The sequence below is a fragment of the Pseudovirgaria hyperparasitica genome (genome assembly GCF_010093815.1).
Source record: "Pseudovirgaria hyperparasitica strain CBS 121739 unplaced genomic scaffold EJ05scaffold_3, whole genome shotgun sequence".
Lineage (NCBI taxonomy): Eukaryota > Fungi > Ascomycota > Dothideomycetes > Acrospermales > Acrospermaceae > Pseudovirgaria > Pseudovirgaria hyperparasitica.
In genome coordinates this window covers 191,716-208,143 of record NW_022985551.1, presented here as the reverse complement: position 1 = coordinate 208,143, position 16,428 = coordinate 191,716, and the positions used below count along the sequence as shown (strand labels likewise).

General features: G+C 54.0%; 8 protein-coding genes across 8 annotated transcripts; 5 read left to right on the top strand and 3 right to left on the bottom strand.

Annotated features, from left to right (window-relative positions):
* Nucleotides 1-582: 582 nt before the first annotated feature.
* On the top strand, nucleotides 583-1,885 carry EJ05DRAFT_448947 (putative gibberellin 20-oxidase). The gene is made up of 2 exons (XM_033742321.1): nucleotides 583-970; nucleotides 1,028-1,885. Exons 1-2 carry the CDS (start codon nucleotides 705-707, stop codon nucleotides 1,785-1,787), a joined length of 1,026 nt encoding a protein of 341 aa, XP_033603202.1. The 5' UTR covers nucleotides 583-704; the 3' UTR covers nucleotides 1,788-1,885.
* An 849-nt stretch (nucleotides 1,886-2,734) lies between these two features.
* On the top strand, nucleotides 2,735-4,129 carry EJ05DRAFT_241350 (protein required for 18S rRNA maturation and 40S ribosome biogenesis). The gene is made up of 3 exons (XM_033740062.1): nucleotides 2,735-2,976; nucleotides 3,170-3,438; nucleotides 3,501-4,129. Exons 1-3 carry the CDS (start codon nucleotides 2,925-2,927, stop codon nucleotides 3,975-3,977), a joined length of 798 nt encoding a protein of 265 aa, XP_033603201.1. The 5' UTR covers nucleotides 2,735-2,924; the 3' UTR covers nucleotides 3,978-4,129.
* On the bottom strand, nucleotides 4,126-5,222 carry EJ05DRAFT_241385 (uncharacterized protein). The gene has a single exon (XM_033740063.1). It carries the CDS (start codon nucleotides 4,875-4,877, stop codon nucleotides 4,281-4,283), a length of 597 nt encoding a protein of 198 aa, XP_033603200.1. The 5' UTR covers nucleotides 4,878-5,222; the 3' UTR covers nucleotides 4,126-4,280.
* Nucleotides 5,223-6,271: 1,049 nt separating this feature from the next.
* On the top strand, nucleotides 6,272-8,647 carry EJ05DRAFT_497314 (uncharacterized protein; the record flags this gene model as incomplete). Its single annotated transcript, XM_033746522.1, has 2 exons — nucleotides 6,272-6,438; nucleotides 6,532-8,647. The coding sequence occupies 2 exons, from the start codon at nucleotides 6,272-6,274 to the stop codon at nucleotides 8,645-8,647; spliced, it is 2,283 nt and encodes a 760-aa protein (XP_033603199.1).
* EJ05DRAFT_241270 (uncharacterized protein) lies at nucleotides 8,598-9,566 on the top strand. The gene is made up of 2 exons (XM_033740061.1): nucleotides 8,598-8,614; nucleotides 8,695-9,566. Exon 2 carries the CDS (start codon nucleotides 8,789-8,791, stop codon nucleotides 9,470-9,472), a length of 684 nt encoding a protein of 227 aa, XP_033603198.1. The 5' UTR covers nucleotides 8,598-8,614; nucleotides 8,695-8,788; the 3' UTR covers nucleotides 9,473-9,566.
* On the bottom strand, nucleotides 9,276-12,560 carry EJ05DRAFT_535667 (uncharacterized protein). Its single transcript, XM_033749264.1, has 3 exons — nucleotides 12,334-12,560; nucleotides 11,489-12,281; nucleotides 9,276-11,435 (listed from the first exon to the last, which is right to left on the bottom strand). Exons 1-3 carry the CDS (start codon nucleotides 12,358-12,360, stop codon nucleotides 9,661-9,663), a joined length of 2,595 nt encoding a protein of 864 aa, XP_033603197.1. The 5' UTR covers nucleotides 12,361-12,560; the 3' UTR covers nucleotides 9,276-9,660.
* A 92-nt stretch (nucleotides 12,561-12,652) lies between these two features.
* On the top strand, nucleotides 12,653-14,263 carry EJ05DRAFT_508001 (uncharacterized protein). The gene is made up of 2 exons (XM_033747972.1): nucleotides 12,653-13,557; nucleotides 13,609-14,263. Exons 1-2 carry the CDS (start codon nucleotides 12,822-12,824, stop codon nucleotides 13,887-13,889), a joined length of 1,017 nt encoding a protein of 338 aa, XP_033603196.1. The 5' UTR covers nucleotides 12,653-12,821; the 3' UTR covers nucleotides 13,890-14,263.
* Nucleotides 14,221-16,408, bottom strand: EJ05DRAFT_241265 (uncharacterized protein). The gene is made up of 2 exons (XM_033740060.1): nucleotides 16,091-16,408; nucleotides 14,221-16,045 (listed from the first exon to the last, which is right to left on the bottom strand). Exons 1-2 carry the CDS (start codon nucleotides 16,191-16,193, stop codon nucleotides 14,553-14,555), a joined length of 1,596 nt encoding a protein of 531 aa, XP_033603195.1. The 5' UTR covers nucleotides 16,194-16,408; the 3' UTR covers nucleotides 14,221-14,552.
* Between the last annotated feature and the right edge of the window lie 20 nt (nucleotides 16,409-16,428).

Here is a 16,428-nt window from a genome sequence, read left to right as displayed (position 1 = left end):
GTTTGTGGGGAATTGATGCCATTGCAGGCTTTGTAGCAGGCGAATCTCATTCAGATGGTGCGCTGCTCATCGACGTGAGGGCATGTTGACATGGTGATCTAGAAATGTTACATTCTGCTAGGGACACACGCGTTCCTGATCGCGTCGAACGTGTTGCGGTGGACGCGATCCACTAGCGGCCTGGGCACGGCGTGCATTGCTAACCTCATATATAAGGCATTCACAGCAATACTCAGCCTGCTCAGGAGTCCAGGTGCCCTCTTGTCTCTTGACACTCAACAATCCTTCAGATTGTCTGCAGCAGAGACAAGGACTGCCAGTGATGCTCTGTCAGGTGTCTATATCATGCGATGTAGATGACTAGACTTGCGCCGGACTCTGTCTACATAACATACATGGATCCATATCTTAAGTCTTGACAATCTCTCCACAGCTCTCAACCTCCAACGCAACGTATATCTACCAGCGATGTATGTTACAATACAACTTCCATGTCCGAATAAGACATGGTCGAACCCAGAGCCTTCTTAGGTAGCTTGTACCCCTCTCTCTGCCTTCGCACCCGATTCGGCCGTCCATGTTCGGTAAATGGTCGCGTGCACACGTCACTTCCAGTCGAAACTCGTGACCAATACAAAGCACTGCATGTTCGAATATCATTCTATACTGAAGGAACTGAATACTTGTACTGCACTCCTCTCATCATGTCAACTTCATTCTCGTCACTTCCTTTCGTCGATCTCTCCGCACTTTCTTCGTCAACCAATCCTGAGGAAAACCACAAACTCGGCAAGCAATTGTATGATGTCTTCTCGACCACTGGCTTTGCGTATCTTGTAAACACTCCGTTGAGCTTTAGCCATGGCGAAGTCCTGGACCTTGCACGGGAGTTCTTCTCTCTGCCAATGGCGACCAAGATGGAGGTGGCCAAGCATGCTTTCAAGAAAGACAACACGAATACATACCATGGGTAATCAGGCCACCAGCAAAGAGGATCAGACATTGACATGTCGATTGACACGGCCAGGTACTTCCCACCTCAGCCGGGCAGCCCCGACAACCTCAAAGAAGGGTTTGAGATTGGCCCTTCCGAGCCACCGTCCGACCCGGCGGCTGTACTTCACCGCGACATCAATCTGAATGAAGCAAACGTGTGGCCGGCAGAATCAGCGTACAAGTCACGGCACAAGCTCGAAAAGCTTCATGGCGAGCTGCAAGCATTGTCCTACCAACTCCTCTCGCTCCTCGCAGTATCACTCGGAAAACCAGCGGAGCACTTTGCGCACTACCTACAGCACTCAATCAGTACACTCCGACTGCTTCACTATCCGCCACAAGAGATCAAGACAGCGAATACTGCACGGGATGAGCAAGAAGCGCGATTGTGCTGTACGCCTCACACAGACTCCGGTATACTGACCTTGCTGCACCAGGACGCAACAGGGGGGCTAGAGGTTCTCAATGCGGCAGGAGCGTGGATCCAGGCTCCGTATGTTGCTGACTCGATTGTGGTCAACATTGGAGACCTCATGGCTCGGGTTTCAGGGGGACGGTTTGTTGCGACGATGCATCGAGTGAAGGCTTCAATTAGGGGACAGGGTGTCGGTCGCATGGGCAGGTTCAGCGTGCCTTTCTTCTTTGAGCCAGGTGAGAATTGCGTGATCAAGAGCGTGGACGGCGATGATGAGGGCGTACTGTATGGACATCACGTGCGGGCGAAGATGAGCTCGTGGGTCGAGTTTCAGGGGCATGAAGATGGAGAGGAGAGATTGCCGGGGCGATACTGACTGTTGGAGCGTTAATGCCTTAATGCCTTAATGCCTTACTGCCTTGTTATGTGACCACCTCAACGTCGTATTGCCTTGGTGGTAATTAATTAGTAGGTACCTGAGTGACCTTGCTGTCTTGCTGCCTTGCTGCCTGGGTATTGCTGCCTTAGTGCCTTAGTGCCTGGCATATTACTGCCTTAGCATCTTATCGCCTTGGGCCTAAGTAGTCGGAGAGCATAAATCTCATGCCCACATATACGCATCCCATGCCATATAGTACCGTGGCCGAAGTCGGAAGCCAGGCCAAAATACCCCTCACTGCCGACTGCCGACTGCCGACTGCCGACTGCCGCCTGCACCCCGCGTCTCGTAATTCGTGATGATGCGTCAGTCACTGCATACACAGTACAGTACGTACATACAACACATACATTAGTACATCGTACCACTCACCAAGTGGGTATCTAGGTACATGATAAGTGTAGTTGCGTGATATTAATATTGTCCAGTGGGCAGGGGTGTTTGCCATGTCGTGATTTTGGACGCTGGCAGACCTGCTGTGCGAGAAGAGGCGGTCAGGACACACAATATGGGGTTTGTTGGATAGAGGCGCGTGTGGGAGTATAGGGACTCGTCTCTCGTCTCTCTATGTCTTACCGTCTCGGACACCGACAGAATGATATGTTTTCTTTGTCCCAGACACGGAGCAAATAAAAAGATATAAGAAAGTTTGAAACCGTCACGACCCTTGAATCCTTTAGACGCCGAGGACATGTCTCGCTGGAGATTGTGATTGGCTGCGTGGTGCCGAGTCGTGACATTCCCTCTCGGTCCGGTCAGCAAGAGTCAGAAATCGTCAAAACCCACTTTTCACACTATCACCACCACAATCACCACAACCACACACACAATTCATTCACTCTCTCTCTCTCTCTCCCTTCTCCGACTCGGATCCTCCGTATATTAAAAACCCTCCGTCTTCTCCGCCTTTTACAATCTATTTTCTCTCTATTACGCCCCCATCATCGTCGTCTCTCCAGAATTCCCATCCATCGGTTTCCGTAAGTCAAGACGCACACCTTGCACTGATTGCCCGCAGAGTCTACTGTCTCTCTCTATTACTCGCCAATCCGCCCCCAGTCCCATCTCCGCAACATGGCTGTCGCCCCGGAACTTCTTCGTAAAAGCAGCAGAGAGTCTCCTCAACGTAAGAGAGCAAGTCAGTACTGCTGTACCTTCCTCCTCCTCCTCCTCCTCCTCCTCCGTCCTTGTCCTCTTTCTCTGCTTCTTTCCACCCCTCCCCTAATGCTCTCCATCAAAAACACTTGCGCCAACACCACTACATCGATATATATTTCCAACAAATATTGTCAACATGACTAACTTTGCTTCAACGCAAGGAACCCAATCTCTCCCTCCTCCAGAGTTGCCCAGGCTGGTCGCTGAGCAACACCATCCCATTCCGTCCAGCGACAAGGACAGCCAGCGCCTCGTTGTCGTCCTCTGCAACGCCACCCTCGAGACATACCGGGCTGCCCACTCTGCGAGCCGACATGGCGGGCCTGTCCAGCCAGACAAGTTTACGCTGCTCAACAGCGACGACCATATCGGCGTGATGAGGAAGATGGGTCGGGACATCAGCGAGGCGCGTCCCGACATTACACATCAGGCAAGCAGGACGCTCTTGTTGTCCATGTCCAGCTGGATTGTCTGCTGACACTTGTAGCGCAGTGTCTGCTGACTCTGCTCGATTCGCCCATCAACAAGGCCGGGAAGCTCCAAATCTACATCCACACGAACAAGAACGTGCTGATCGAGGTGAATCCCACCGTGCGCATCCCGCGTACGTTTAAGCGATTTGCCGGCCTGATGGTGCAGCTACTCCATCGGCTCTCCATTCGCTCGACGAACTCGCAGGAGAAGCTGATCAGCGTGATCAAGAATCCCATCACCGATCACCTGCCGCCCAATTGCCGGAAGGTGACGCTGAGTTTCGACTCGACGGTGGTGCGGTGCCGCGACTACATCTCTGCGCTAGGGCCAAAGGAGAGTATCTGCGTCTTCATCGGCGCCATGGCCAAGGGCAACGACGACTTTGCCGACGCGTTCAAGGACGACTCGATTGCCATCAGCAACTTCAATCTCAGCGCCAGTGTAGCGTGCAGCAAGTTTTGCCACGCTGCAGAAGACGTCTGGGGCATTATATAAGTCCGTTGGCACGTAGCCCAATCGCCCCGCCCGTCCTTGCGCGCGCGCGCGCTGCACAATCACAACCTAAAATGTCCCGGACCGCTTGGAATCTGGATTTTCGTTTGTGTCATAGTGTCATCGTGTCATCGTGTCATCGTGTCATCGTGTCATCGTGTCATAGTGCGGGAGGCCATTGGAGCTGCGATCTCAACATCAAAGGTTCTGGTGTGTCATTTCGCTCGTGTTGAGGGTCTTGTCGCGAGGTCCGCTGTCTTTACAACCAAGGCCTTGGCTCCCCCCGACAGCCTCAACACGTAGCGTTCATTCTACGGGGCACTTCAACTTGCTCCCGTAGCTTTTCATATCAGCGTGCGTGCCATTGACTGTGTTGGTTGGAGTCTGGAGGCGGTGGTAGTCGTTGTTGTTGTTGTTGCTGTTGTCAATCAGGAGGAGATGTATAAAGTCTCCGTTCATGTATGCGTGGAATCGTGTGGATCGCAGATAGCATAAGGCGCAGGAGGCATATTCACATGTGTATGTGTGTATGTGTGTATGTGTGTGTGTGAGCCACACACGACTGTGGATCACACTAAACAAAAGCCAAAGGTCTGACGAGATACGAGTAAGAAATGGACATCTGGAACACACACACACATAGCGTACTGATGATAGTGTGTGTGTACTATTGAAACGCAGAGACGTGCATGAATCAGCCGCACGTGAGCATGCATCCCCAAGAATCCGTGTCCGTGGCACCTTGCAGCAACCCCCAACTGGGATCCTCCACGTCACACAGAGTGAGTGGTAAGAAGTAGTAGAGTCAATAACAACAACAACAGGCGAGTGCATCGACAGTGACTGTGAGGGAGTTCTAGCCGTGGCTATTACGGCGGGGCCCATGATAATCTCGCATATCATGATCACTGACTCCTATACCGTGACCGTATACCGTACTCTCCATGATTAACATACCATACTCGGGCCTCTCCTGTCCTGTCCTGTCCTGTGCTGGAGAACCTCTGAGTCAGCAGTGTAGGTAGTCGGGTTCTAGGTAATTAGTACTTGGCGGTCAAAGTAAAGTCGAGTCCACAGCCGCTGATCAACACACTGTGCCGGTGATCCTCTTTCATCCATGTAGTGATCCCCACCGCTCGCACAAACCCTCAACTCAAAGCCTCAAACCCCCCGTAAGTTAGTACAAGGACCCCACAGCGAGACACTACTACAGTAATACACACTGCCCACTGCCCTAGTGCCAGCTACAAACACGCGGTCGTCGGGGATGTTCGATGGAAGTGAGGCGGTAATCATTTCCCTCTTCTCTCACGTGCCCCCCAATTGCCCCCCCGGTCGGCTTGGACGGTCCGTTAGTGGCCAGTCGGCTATTCGCGCAACGGGCCGCAACGAGTAGTATTGTGTTTATCTAGAGGCTGTTGTTTATCGTCCATTCATTCATCATCCATCCGCGTCTGAGTGTCTTGCTGCGTTGGCAACCTGGGACTCGTGAGACTTTCTCACCCTGCCCCCTCTTGGGTCCCCCTTGGGTCCTCTTGAGTCCCCACTTGTCTTCCGTCCTCCCCCAACACCCGCTTGCAACGTTCTCTCTCGCCTACCGATGTGAGGGAGGGAGAGAGAGGGAGCCTACATCTGCCTGCCTGCCTGCATGCATGCACGTCGGCTCCTTTTCTGAAAGATGCGTCTAAAGTTGGCGAAACAGAGGAACGCTCCCCCTTCCTTCTCTGGCTGGCGAGCGAGTCAAACGAGGGGCTCCACCCCTCGACCGACTGGGAGGCGCTGGCGCTCTCTACTGAACTGTGTGTATGTATGTATGTGTGTGTGTGTCTGTGTGTGTGTGAGCCGCCCGCCCCGCCGGGCTCGTCCTATTACCTCGTTGGGAAAGCCTCAGAGAGAGAGAGAGAGAGACGTACGTACATGCAGGAGAAGACTCCACGATGGTTGTATATCTGGGGGTGTGTGTGAGAGAGGGAGAGAAGAACACTTTATTTGTCGCCTCTCTTTTCCGCTTCGTTTTTTCGGCGGCCTGGCTTCGTTTCTCTTCTTCTATCCTCCGACCGACTCGTCTATTTAATCGTAGGTAGAGGTACCTTTCTCATTCTTCCGTCTCTAGTTACATACTCCTCGACACAGTTCTTCGATCTTGTCTGTCTGGTTCAAAGAAGTCTCCGTCTTTGGATCGTTTTTAGTTCTTCTTCTTCGTCGTCGTCGTTTATTCTCCTGTACACACCGCTTCTCTTCTTCACCCCCCTCGATCTGTGTCCACACCTACCTGCCCGTGTGTTGTTGCACCCGCTATGCCCGTTTCCCACATCGGTCTCACTGTCTCTCATCTGCCAACCTCGAGCTCGTTCTTCCTGTCGGCGCTGCAGTCGCTGGGCTACCGCTACATCGGCCAGCAGGGCAACCAGGTGGGCTTTGGCATCGACGACGCCGACTTCTTCCTGTGCCAGGAAACTCCGGGGTAAGTCAAAAAAGTCCTTGTTTTATGTGTCCGGCGTAACCCAAGCCCATACTTCATGCCATGCACGTTGCTGATCCGTCCTACCTACGTCAGTGTCAAGGCCGGCGCCGCCCACATTGCCTTTTCCGCGCCCAGTCGCACCGCCGTCAGAGAGTTTTATACCGCTGCCCTGACCGCCGGTGGTCGTCCCCATGGTCCTCCTGCCTGCCGCAACGCCGACACGGGCTACTTCAACGCCGCCGTCCTCGACTTTGACGGCAACAGCATCGAGGCCGTGTACCGCCCCGACGAGGAGTCTGCCTCTGACCAGTCTGCTGGCCGGAGCCGCGTGCTCGACTGGCGCGACGACGTGGCCGACACGCTGACCGAGGCGGAGAGTATCGAGAGACGCACCTCGACCGCATCGTCGATATCGTCCATGACGTCTGTGGCCAAGAAGGCCCTCACCGTCGTCTCCGCGTCTGCTGGCTCCGCGGCGAGCAAAGCGACGACATCTACACCCTCACCCTCACCACCACCACCAGCATCACCCCCAGTAGAAACCGCCCTTACAACTACTCCTCCCCCAGCCCTGCTCATCCGCACCACAAGCACCGACAGCAGCGCCTCCAAGACCCTCATCGGCACCCTCCTCGGCGCCGCCGCCGGAGCCGCAGTCGCATACGCAATGTGCAGAGGCGAAGAAGACGGCGCCCGCGCCGAAGCCCTCGCCTACGCCGCTTCCCAGTCCTCCTCCCAGCGCAAGCCCTCCCTCGTCGCCCCGGACTCCTCGCCCTCGCCCGCGCGCCGCAACTTCAGCGTCACAGAATCAGCATACAGTTCGCCCGCACACAGACACGAGCTCGACGTCCGCGCCATCGAGGCTCCTCCTCCGCCGCCGCATTCCCACGCTCAGAGCCGCTTCTACCATAACCACAGCCCTCATCCGCCTCCGTATGAGACCTCGACAGATGCCCGGCTCGCGCAGTTTAGCTCGTACATGTATGTTGCGCCCACGCGCGCCTCGTTTCGCCATTCTGCCGGTGCGTCGACGTCTGGGTCGTCGACTGTTAGACCGGCGGCCACGGCAGCGTCACAGCGGCCGGAGAGTCGTGCGCCGACGCTGATATCGAGCTTTGTGCCTGAGCAATCCTCTCGCTCGGCGCTGCTGCTTGCTGTGCCTGGGGGTGGGGATGGAGACGATGATGCAAGGAGTCGTGCGTCGTCGCATCGGTCGAGTAGGTCGAGGCGTGAGGGCGAGGGCGCGAGTAAAGCGCCGTCTGCTGCTCCATCTAAGGCCCCCTCGAAGACACCCTCGAAAACACCCTCGAAAACCCCCTCCCACCACTCCACGCCCGCAAAATCCTACCTCGAAGTCGAAGTCATAACCGACCCCGTCATATCCACAACATCCACCTCCACCCCTCCCCCGGCCGCCAACACGACCATAACAGCAACAACCCCCATCCCCACCCTCATCGGCCCCCAAGACCTCGAGCTCTCAGACCTCGACATCGACGACGCCACCGTCGTCCCCTCAGACTCCATCTCCCAGGCCGGCTCGTCCTCGCGACACTCCCGCCATTCGCGCTCAAGCCGGCGGTCAAAGTCCAGCTCGAAACACGGCTCGAAACACAGCACTCACAAAACCGAAACCGCCACCGAAACCGCAAAAAGCTCCCACCCAACCCTCCACGCCCGCGCCGAAACCCTCCTCGACGACGTAAAAACAATCTTCTCGCGCCACCACTCCGTCGCGCTGCGCCCTCGCCGCGACTCGCACCATCAGGATCCTCCCCCCGAAACCGCGAGTACACATTCACACCATTCCCACCGCTCGCGCCACAGCCATGGCAGCACACACTCGCACCGCTCGTCCAAATCCTCGAAATCGAAATCCTCCTCTTCTTCCTCCCATAAATCTAAACACAAAGACGCAGATGCAGACGCAGAAATAGCGGAAATAGTGGATGCGGTTGAGCAGATACCGGTTATTCGCCGTGCGGAACATGGCTCGAAGGCGGGGAGTGAGGCGGGGAGTACGGGGACGGTGCGGAGGTTGGTTGCTGTGAAGGATGATGCTGGGGCGGGGATGCTGCCTGTGAGGGGGATTACGAGGAGTATGGTTGATGGTGGGGATGGGGGGAGTAAGGGGAGTAAGGGGAGTAGGGCGGGGAGTAGTAAAGGGGGGAGTAGGGCGGGGAGGAGTGTTGCTACTGTTGTTGTTTGATTTTGATTTTGCTTAGAGGGGGTGGGGGATGGGGGATGGGGGGATAGGGGAAGGGTATTCTCTTCTCAATCTTTGTGTGTTTTGTCCGTCTTTGGTGTCGGCTGTCAACAGGAATGTGGTTTCAACTCTTCGTCTGCATTCATGTCATGTCATTTCGTTCATTTCATGTCATTCCGTTCGTTTCTTGTCTTGTCCTGTCTTTGTCTTGTCTATCCTTTGTCCCCATCAAGCATGTGCATCTGCATCTCCATTCCTATCTTCCTTCATTCTCCTCACCTCATCAGAATGCATCATTTCCTCTCATTTTTTTTACCATCACTTTGGCATCACCATCTCGGGAGCGGGCGTAACGTAATGACGAAAGAAATGAAAGAAATGAAAGAAATGAAAGAAATGAAAGAATGCAAAGCACACCTCTCCTATCTTTTATCTTTTTCCCAATCGAATCCCCCTTTTTATTTTTATTTTACAAATCTAGAATTAGGATTAGAAGATAGAATAATCACAATTCGGGCGGTTTTTTCTCCCTTGATTTTCTGTTGTTTTGTTGTTTTGAAATTTGTGATTTGTGATTTGTGCTGGAGACTTTGCAAAAGAGATGAATGGTCGGATGAATGGATGGATGAATGCATGGACGGATGGACGATCTGTGTAGTAGTAGTTCTTCCACGTTTCCCAGTCCCCACGTTCCACGGCGACACGCTATCTACTGCAGTACAGTACGTTGTCCTATTGCACTGCACCGTCGCCCCGTATCTATCCATCCCCTTTCGATCCAGTCCCCCTTCCATTCCGGACCTTCGACGAGACTGCCGTCAGTTGTGAATAAGTGGCCAGGCTTGGATTCACGCAAGAGACACCCAGACATCACGTATGACATCGGCACAGTTCACTCAGACAGATATAACAAGCCCTTTATTCATCGTCTATGCACTCTACCAAGCCGTAACCTTGCCGTCCACCGCTCTCGTAAACGCCTCGCTATGCATGCCAACGCCAAGACACTCCACCCCTCACGATGCCGTGGGATCTGCGTCCGCATCCTCTACCGATGCCGCGTGCGGATTCCTCTGCTGCGCTGTATTCGTCGACGACTCCCCAGTCTGTGGTGTCTGAGCCGTGGGACTCGTGGTCGTACTGGTCGGTTGGGGGCTGTTGTGCTTGAAGCTCCAGGTTCGAGGCTGTGATGTCCGCAGCACACCTTGTCCACTCCCCCTTGGCTGCATTGATGTTGGCGGCCTTTGCTGCATTGACGTTGGAGGAACTTGCGGCATAGCCGTTTGTGGTATATGCTGCTGTACTGGCGTTGGTGGTAAAGGCTGCTGCATGAACGTTGGTGGCATTTGTTGCATACCCGTTAGAGGCATTTGCTGCATGGCCGTTGGTGGCATGTGCTGCATGGCCGTTGGGGGCATTTGCTGCATCCAGGTCGGTGCCATTTGCTGCATAGCCGCTGGTGGCATCTGCTGTTGCTGCTGCATAGTCGTCGTGGGCGTTTGCTGCATCCAAGTCGGTGCCATTTGCTGCTGTTGCTGCTGTTGCTGCTGCTGCTGCTGCTGCCATGACGCTGGTTGCATTTGCTGCATCGACGTTGGCGGCTGTGATCCTGATGGGCTGGATGCTTGTGCAGGCGCCGGAAATGCCCTGGCGCTCTCCTGGTTCTGGATGCTGGGAGACGGTAGAACCTGTCCGTCAGTCCGGATACTGGTAGATGGGATCTGCAAGCTCGGAACCTGGGGCGGCTGTTGGACCGGAAACAATCTTTGCGCTGTATAGCCTGGCGGAAGCACCATGCCAGCCGGTAGATTCGGATGCTGTCCTGCCATAGGGGGATTGCCTGGCTGAGGTCCGTACTGTTCTAATGGTGGTACCTGAGGCCCCCTGGGCCGATCATCAATCCTTCTCAACTCCCTCGCCATATGCTGCATTATATTCAGTTCGCTGTGTTGAGCTTGCATACGCCTAATCGTTTCAAGTAGCTGGGCACGAAGCGCCTGTGACTGTTGTATCAGCCCTTCAATGTTGTCAGCTTCGGCAGGTTCCTGGGCTGGTTGCTGCTGGTTGTCCGGTTCAGCCCGGGCCATGTTGTTTAGTAGCTCGTTGGCTTGGTTCAACGGGCCTGCCCCTATAGCAAGCCGGAATGGTCCAAAGTTAAAGACTCTCATGTTTGCTGGTCTTTGCGGGATTTGGTTCTGGTTCCGATCTTGGTTTGCGTTCTGCTGGCCCATACCCCGATTTCCAGCCGGTTGAGCGGGCGGCGGCACACCATTCCTGTTACGTGGTGGAGCATTGGCTCCTCCCGCACCGGGCTGTCGATTGTTGTTTTGTTGAAATCGTCCTTGTTGATCTCGTCCGCCTTGAGGTCCACCACGGTTGGCAGTACGGCTGTCTGCTAGAACTGGACGCCTACAGGTAGGGCACACGCGCTGCCGCTCCAACCAACTCCGGAGGCAATTGAAATGGAGTATATGACCGCATGGCAGCTTCTTAGCTCTCTGCCTCTCATCCATGGCACGAGCGCCTCGTCCATCACCTTGCTGTGGAGCCCAAGCCGACATCTCTTCCCTGCAGATAATGCAGGTGTTGTCGCTCTGGAGATCCGCGACAGTTGCGTCTGCGTATTGCTCATTCATGTTCTTGGTTGCTTGTCGGTATTGCACGAAATCCATTATACGTTTGCAAAACGACCGCACGGTGATGTATAGGTCTCTCATGATATGGATGGGAAGACCATGGAAGACGAGGAGAATGACAAAGAAGCTGCAGTATACGAGCGATTTGATAAAATCTAGTCAATCATCAGCACCTGCGCAGTCATCCACAGATCGTCAGGCATCTTACCAGTCACCAAATCAAGATAGAATACCCATCGCCCTTTCTCTTCCCAACCAGGCACATCGATATCGTGCTCATCAATCTCAACCGGGTCATCTGCTGATCCTCCCACTTGCACTGTTCCGCCACGCGCAATGTGTGCTGCCCGAGATTCCGCACGAGCTGCCTCTGCTTCAGCTCGTGCCACCTCAATAGCCACAGCTGTCTGCCTCTTGGTAATAACTATCTGCGCTACATTCAGAGCATACCTCAGAAGAAGCGAGAGGGACTGTATGCTCAGAAGGGTGAATTCAAAGCCGTACATAACCATCATTCCCGGACGTGCTTGTCGCAGAACGACCTGCAGACACCAGCCTAGCATAAAGCAATCGAAGAACACCGAAAGGACCAGGGAGCCAGTCAGTCTCGCGTGGAACAGGAGAGGGTTTGCCGGAGGTTGCTGTTCCAGAAACTCGACTCGACCCTCTCCGATCCAACACCAGATCTTTCCCGCCATCAGAGCCAGGAACATTGCGAAGAATTGGGATCCTATGTCTTCTCGGAATATGGTCAAGGAAAGCAGCGTCTCCGTAACAGCCATCCATCCTCTTTCCCATAGCTGCTCCACCTCGATCGGTCGTAAAGGTCCGTACAGGAGTCTCTGGAGCGTATAGACGATGCCGCCGGTCAGAATGAGAGCGACATTGGTAAGGACGATAAGGGAGCCATTGCTTGATGCCAGCAATATGGTTGCTGACCAGAAATTTGGCCTTGCTATAAAGGCTCGACCGATGACGCCGATCGCGGCTGCAATAGAGGTCTAAACAGGCGCATTAGATACACACTGAACAGATCTTTGACAACAGTCTTACCAGAATGTATACTTGGAACTTCGTCATCTTGAAGCTAGATCGAAAGCCGTGAGAGATTGATTCTCAGGAGGTTCAGGACATTGGAATAGAGAATGGGATGTCCCTCAGCTGCACCTGAATGGAATGGTATAAGTGAAAAGGATAGCGACAGGTTGTGATGCCGAGCTCAGATGCATTCAAGACTCGTCTGCATAAAGTGAACTTGATGGTACTGAACACGGTTGCCGGATCTGGTTTGACGCGTCGAAAGCTTACCGAGCGCCGTTCTTTCCCCACATGGGATGCGGGTAGCTCCTTCCTGCGTCATTGCAAGCATGCAACATCTTACAAGGCTACAATCAGGCACATATCCCGGACAACTTGGTATATCACTCCAACTGGCTCTGCACGCATCATGGCATGCTCAACATCCTGTCTAGTCGTAGACTACCCTGTCTTTGCACACGACACTCACAGTACATGGCCGTGCGGACTAGCAAACGAACACGATGCCTATGAGGCAACCTCAACCAGCAGCTAATGGGCCTCTTAACGCCGGAACTACTCAACGTAACACGGTCAAAGTACCAGACTCCGGGGTCAAGCTTTCTGATACGGCATCCTCGCCATCTGTACCAGCTCAAAATCTGTCTCAGACTGCCACAAAACCACGACGGAAGCCGCGCAAATTGAATCGTGACGCGGCCACAAAAGCAACCCCAAACGATCTGTCCAATGTCCTTAACGACGAGATCTTGACTCTGAAGGCACGCGTGCGTGAGCTGGAAGCTCAAGTCGAAGCCCTGTACTCTCGCCCGTCTGAGTCCAGTATTCCTGCCAAACTCCCGCGTCGACGTGGTCGCGGCCGGCCAATACCAGGCTCAGAAGAAGCAGTAAAGAAGCTCGAGGCAGAATTGGAGGCTGTTCGGACAGAACTGGTTGAGCTAAAGCATAGAGCAGATGAAGACCCTGGCAAGTCATCGGCTGCTGGTATAGATGACGCAGAAGACGTGCCTTGTGCGAGTGAACCAGTAGTAGAAGAGCTTATCGCCGGCCCAGGTAAGGCTGTGACGCTGACAGGCAACTATCGAATCCCATTACCAGCCAATATTAGCTTGGACGATGTGCGGACAATTCAGAGCGGCATCAACTCGGCGAACAAGATTGCCAGGGGCATCGTTGATTCGAGGAGAGAGCAGCGGTCCCGATCAAACCAAAACACGGAGTCATCAGGAGGCATGAATGGTATGTCGATCTGTGCCATGTCACACGTCCTGTCATCTAATTGGACCTCAGAACACACTGAGAACAAGAGCTGGGGCGAGTGGATTGGAGGATACAGCATGTCAATCGCGAAATTCGTGAAGAACATTGAAGCAGATGCGGCAGTGGAGCAGGATCCAACGAAAAGACCCGTGACCGGAGCAAGGCGACGCACAGTGCCGGTCATCGAGCAGGAACTCAGCACAGCACCGAAGCAGGCCGAACGCCCAAAGAGACCACCAGCCAGGCCGCAATTTTCAGGAGGGTCAAGTGGCCGGTTGAGTCAGCAGCAAGTCGAGACGCTGCTGGCCTGAACAATTCATACAATCCCTATCATCCGTCCTAGATGGATTACTCTAGTAGGTAGTGGCACTCCAAACTCATTGACCGTGTTGTCCGCACCTGATTGTGAGAGCAAAACATATGTGTTGCCCCTAACGTGATCGACAGTCTTATGCTCCATAAGACTGTCCAGCTGCACAACCTGTTAAAACCACTCTTTCAATAAAGTCATCTTGAGCAATCAGCACACACCGAGACTAGAGATCTCCGTAGACACTGTTAATCTGGATAGAAGGTACCAGGCGGCTCAGTATCTATGCATCTATAGACTTTCATACACACAAATGGTAGGCCTATGATAGGTGGTTGAATATGTGAATAGAACCTGTTTCAATGGGTGCCCAAGCATGTCTCGCCTGCGATCGGTACCTACAGTAAAGCCCATCCCACTGTGTCTGTGATGTGTTCACCATATCGAGAAAGTCTCGGTTCTCCTTAATATAGCGATCTATGTAACTAACCACAGATTCCGACGCTTATATACCGAAAATCCACGCGAGGAACAAAAAAACACCATGCTCCATATTCACATCGCAATGATCAAGGCTTAAAGGATTCCTCGTACAAGCCCACTAGATCCCTCCGCCAAATCGTAATTGCTCCACGTTGGAATGCAGCGCCAATATCTCAGGCGCTTACTTATTATGCTCGCGCCCAATCCCCTGTCGTAACGCATCTACCTCCGCCTGCAACCGCGCCATCTCAGCCAAGATGTCCACGCTCTCAGACCTCCCATCTACAGCTGCATCCTCGTCAATCGAGCTTCGACTGAACCGCTTGCTGTCGCTGCTCACACGCCTTGCATCTGCCAAGGCCTCGACGCTCGGACGCACCACGTCCATGCTGCTTCTACTGGAGCCGCGCCGCGGTGGGGGAGCGGGTGGAAGAGACCCAGAGGCCTGTATCGAATGTATGGACGAGCGCGACGAGCGGGGGATGTCTGAAGATGTGCTTGCGCCTGCGCCGGGACGGCGCGTGGGTGGAGGCGGAGGTGGAGCTGTCTTGTGTGTCATGGATGTGGAGGGTGTGTCGGAGTGTTGAGAGGAGATTGTGAGGTTTGAGTTGGAGCGGGAGCGGGTTTCTGGTTGCTTGGACGCGGTGCGGAGCTGGGAATGACGACGGGTTATTGGAGGGGCAGGAGGAGCCTTCTTCTGCGATGTGGGTTCTGTGGTTATTGTAGGTAAGGCGGAGGTGCTTGTTTGCGGACTTTGGTCCAAGGAATCGGTGGTTTCGCGAGAGGAGGAGGTTCTGGTGGATGCGGCTGGAACAGGTGGAAGCGGAAGCGGTTTGTTGAGATCTGTGGAGGGACCGCTGGTGAAGGTCACGGGTTCATGTTCGGTGGTCATGGATAATGTGAAGTCCGAGAAGGAGACTGTCTGCGGAGCGCGTGGCCCGACAGGCTTGCCATGGCGATGCTTTGGTGGAGGAGGCTTCTTTTTTTCTGGCTTCTTGCTCTCGTTGACGGAGTCTGCACGATCCTTGCTCTCCGAGACTAGATCATCTTGGTGGGCTGTTGAAGGAGACTCCTCCCGCACGAGGTCATAGTGCAAGCTGGCTGTCGATTGTCTCGACAGCGATTGGTCCTCCGAGGTGTCGCCCGCTTCTGCGACGGTTCCAAGTTGGGATTGTGTACGAGGTGGTGTACCAGACGATGTTGGTACAGCACTACCTGTCATTAGGAGTCTCTTGAACGCATCAACATCTAGCGATGCTCTCATCCTCTCTGTGGGCTTCCTATCGACCTGAGTCTCTTTCTGGGTGGAGTTCAATCCGACCGGTTCTATGTTGGCCAAAGTCTTGGAGAATGGATTGAGTGGAGCTCCAGCTGTTGGCTCGGCTGGGTGCGATATTGGTGAAGAGCTCCTTCTTGCATACAATGTCGTCTCATCATTCTCCTGCGCCAACTCAGAGTCGGAGAGATCGCGCTCAAACGGATCGACCGCTTCGCCTCGTTGTGGATCGGATCTAGCGAGAAACGGCTGCGGAGGAGGCGACCCTTCGTGTGAGCTTCGTGGAATCCGATCCGATAACGCATCTTGGTATGCTTGTGTGGCCGTGGGCGGCGATTGCGGGGGTGAGTTGATGCGGACTGTCTTCTTCTTATCAGACGGTAATGATGTTCTTCCAGCTTATAACAGTTAGCTCAGTTGCTCTGAATGGATCTCCGTCATACCATCTAGAGACCCATCTACTTCCGGAGATCCGGTTCTGAATGTTACTGGAGGCGCACTGGTCACAGATGGGAGCTGGGAGCGGCGGAACGGATTGGAGGACATGGTGAATGCGTTCAGAAGCTGTCCATGACGCTGCTATGGAAGAGGAGATACCGTAGCAGCATTCCCAGGGATTTGCGACACGAATCTAGGCTTCCAAGGTAGTTGTCGAGGTGTTCCTAAGCTGATGCAGGATCGACGACGACGCCGAAGCTTGGGCGATCTCAACCCTGGCTAGCGGTGATTCGCGTGAACTATCTTTGGAACCATTTCTTTGATAAGTAATACAAGAACAAGC

Excerpts from the sequence above, each read along its gene's own strand:
- EJ05DRAFT_241265 (XM_033740060.1), bottom strand. The coding sequence starts at position 16,193 with ATGTCCTCCAATCCGTTCCGCCGCTCCCAGCTCCCATCTGTGACCAGT. Across the intron at positions 16,046-16,090 it reads AGTAGATGGGTCTCTAGATG|CTGGAAGAACATCATTACCG; the intron begins GTATGACGGAGA and ends AACTGTTATAAG.
- EJ05DRAFT_241385 (XM_033740063.1), bottom strand. The coding sequence starts at position 4,877 with ATGATATGCGAGATTATCATGGGCCCCGCCGTAATAGCCACGGCTAGA.
- EJ05DRAFT_241270 (XM_033740061.1), top strand. The coding sequence starts at position 8,789 with ATGTCATGTCATTTCGTTCATTTCATGTCATTCCGTTCGTTTCTTGTC.
- EJ05DRAFT_448947 (XM_033742321.1), top strand. The coding sequence starts at position 705 with ATGTCAACTTCATTCTCGTCACTTCCTTTCGTCGATCTCTCCGCACTT. Across the intron at positions 971-1,027 it reads AACACGAATACATACCATGG|GTACTTCCCACCTCAGCCGG; the intron begins GTAATCAGGCCA and ends TGACACGGCCAG.
- EJ05DRAFT_241350 (XM_033740062.1), top strand. The coding sequence starts at position 2,925 with ATGGCTGTCGCCCCGGAACTTCTTCGTAAAAGCAGCAGAGAGTCTCCT. Across the intron at positions 2,977-3,169 it reads CAGCAGAGAGTCTCCTCAAC|GAACCCAATCTCTCCCTCCT; the intron begins GTAAGAGAGCAA and ends CTTCAACGCAAG. Across the intron at positions 3,439-3,500 it reads GTCCCGACATTACACATCAG|TGTCTGCTGACTCTGCTCGA; the intron begins GCAAGCAGGACG and ends CTTGTAGCGCAG.
- EJ05DRAFT_535667 (XM_033749264.1), bottom strand. The coding sequence starts at position 12,360 with ATGACGAAGTTCCAAGTATACATTCTG. Across the intron at positions 12,282-12,333 it reads AGTTCCAAGTATACATTCTG|ACCTCTATTGCAGCCGCGAT; the intron begins GTAAGACTGTTG and ends GCGCCTGTTTAG. Across the intron at positions 11,436-11,488 it reads CTATCTTGATTTGGTGACTG|ATTTTATCAAATCGCTCGTA; the intron begins GTAAGATGCCTG and ends ATGATTGACTAG.
- EJ05DRAFT_508001 (XM_033747972.1), top strand. The coding sequence starts at position 12,822 with ATGCCTATGAGGCAACCTCAACCAGCAGCTAATGGGCCTCTTAACGCC. Across the intron at positions 13,558-13,608 it reads GTCATCAGGAGGCATGAATG|AACACACTGAGAACAAGAGC; the intron begins GTATGTCGATCT and ends ATTGGACCTCAG.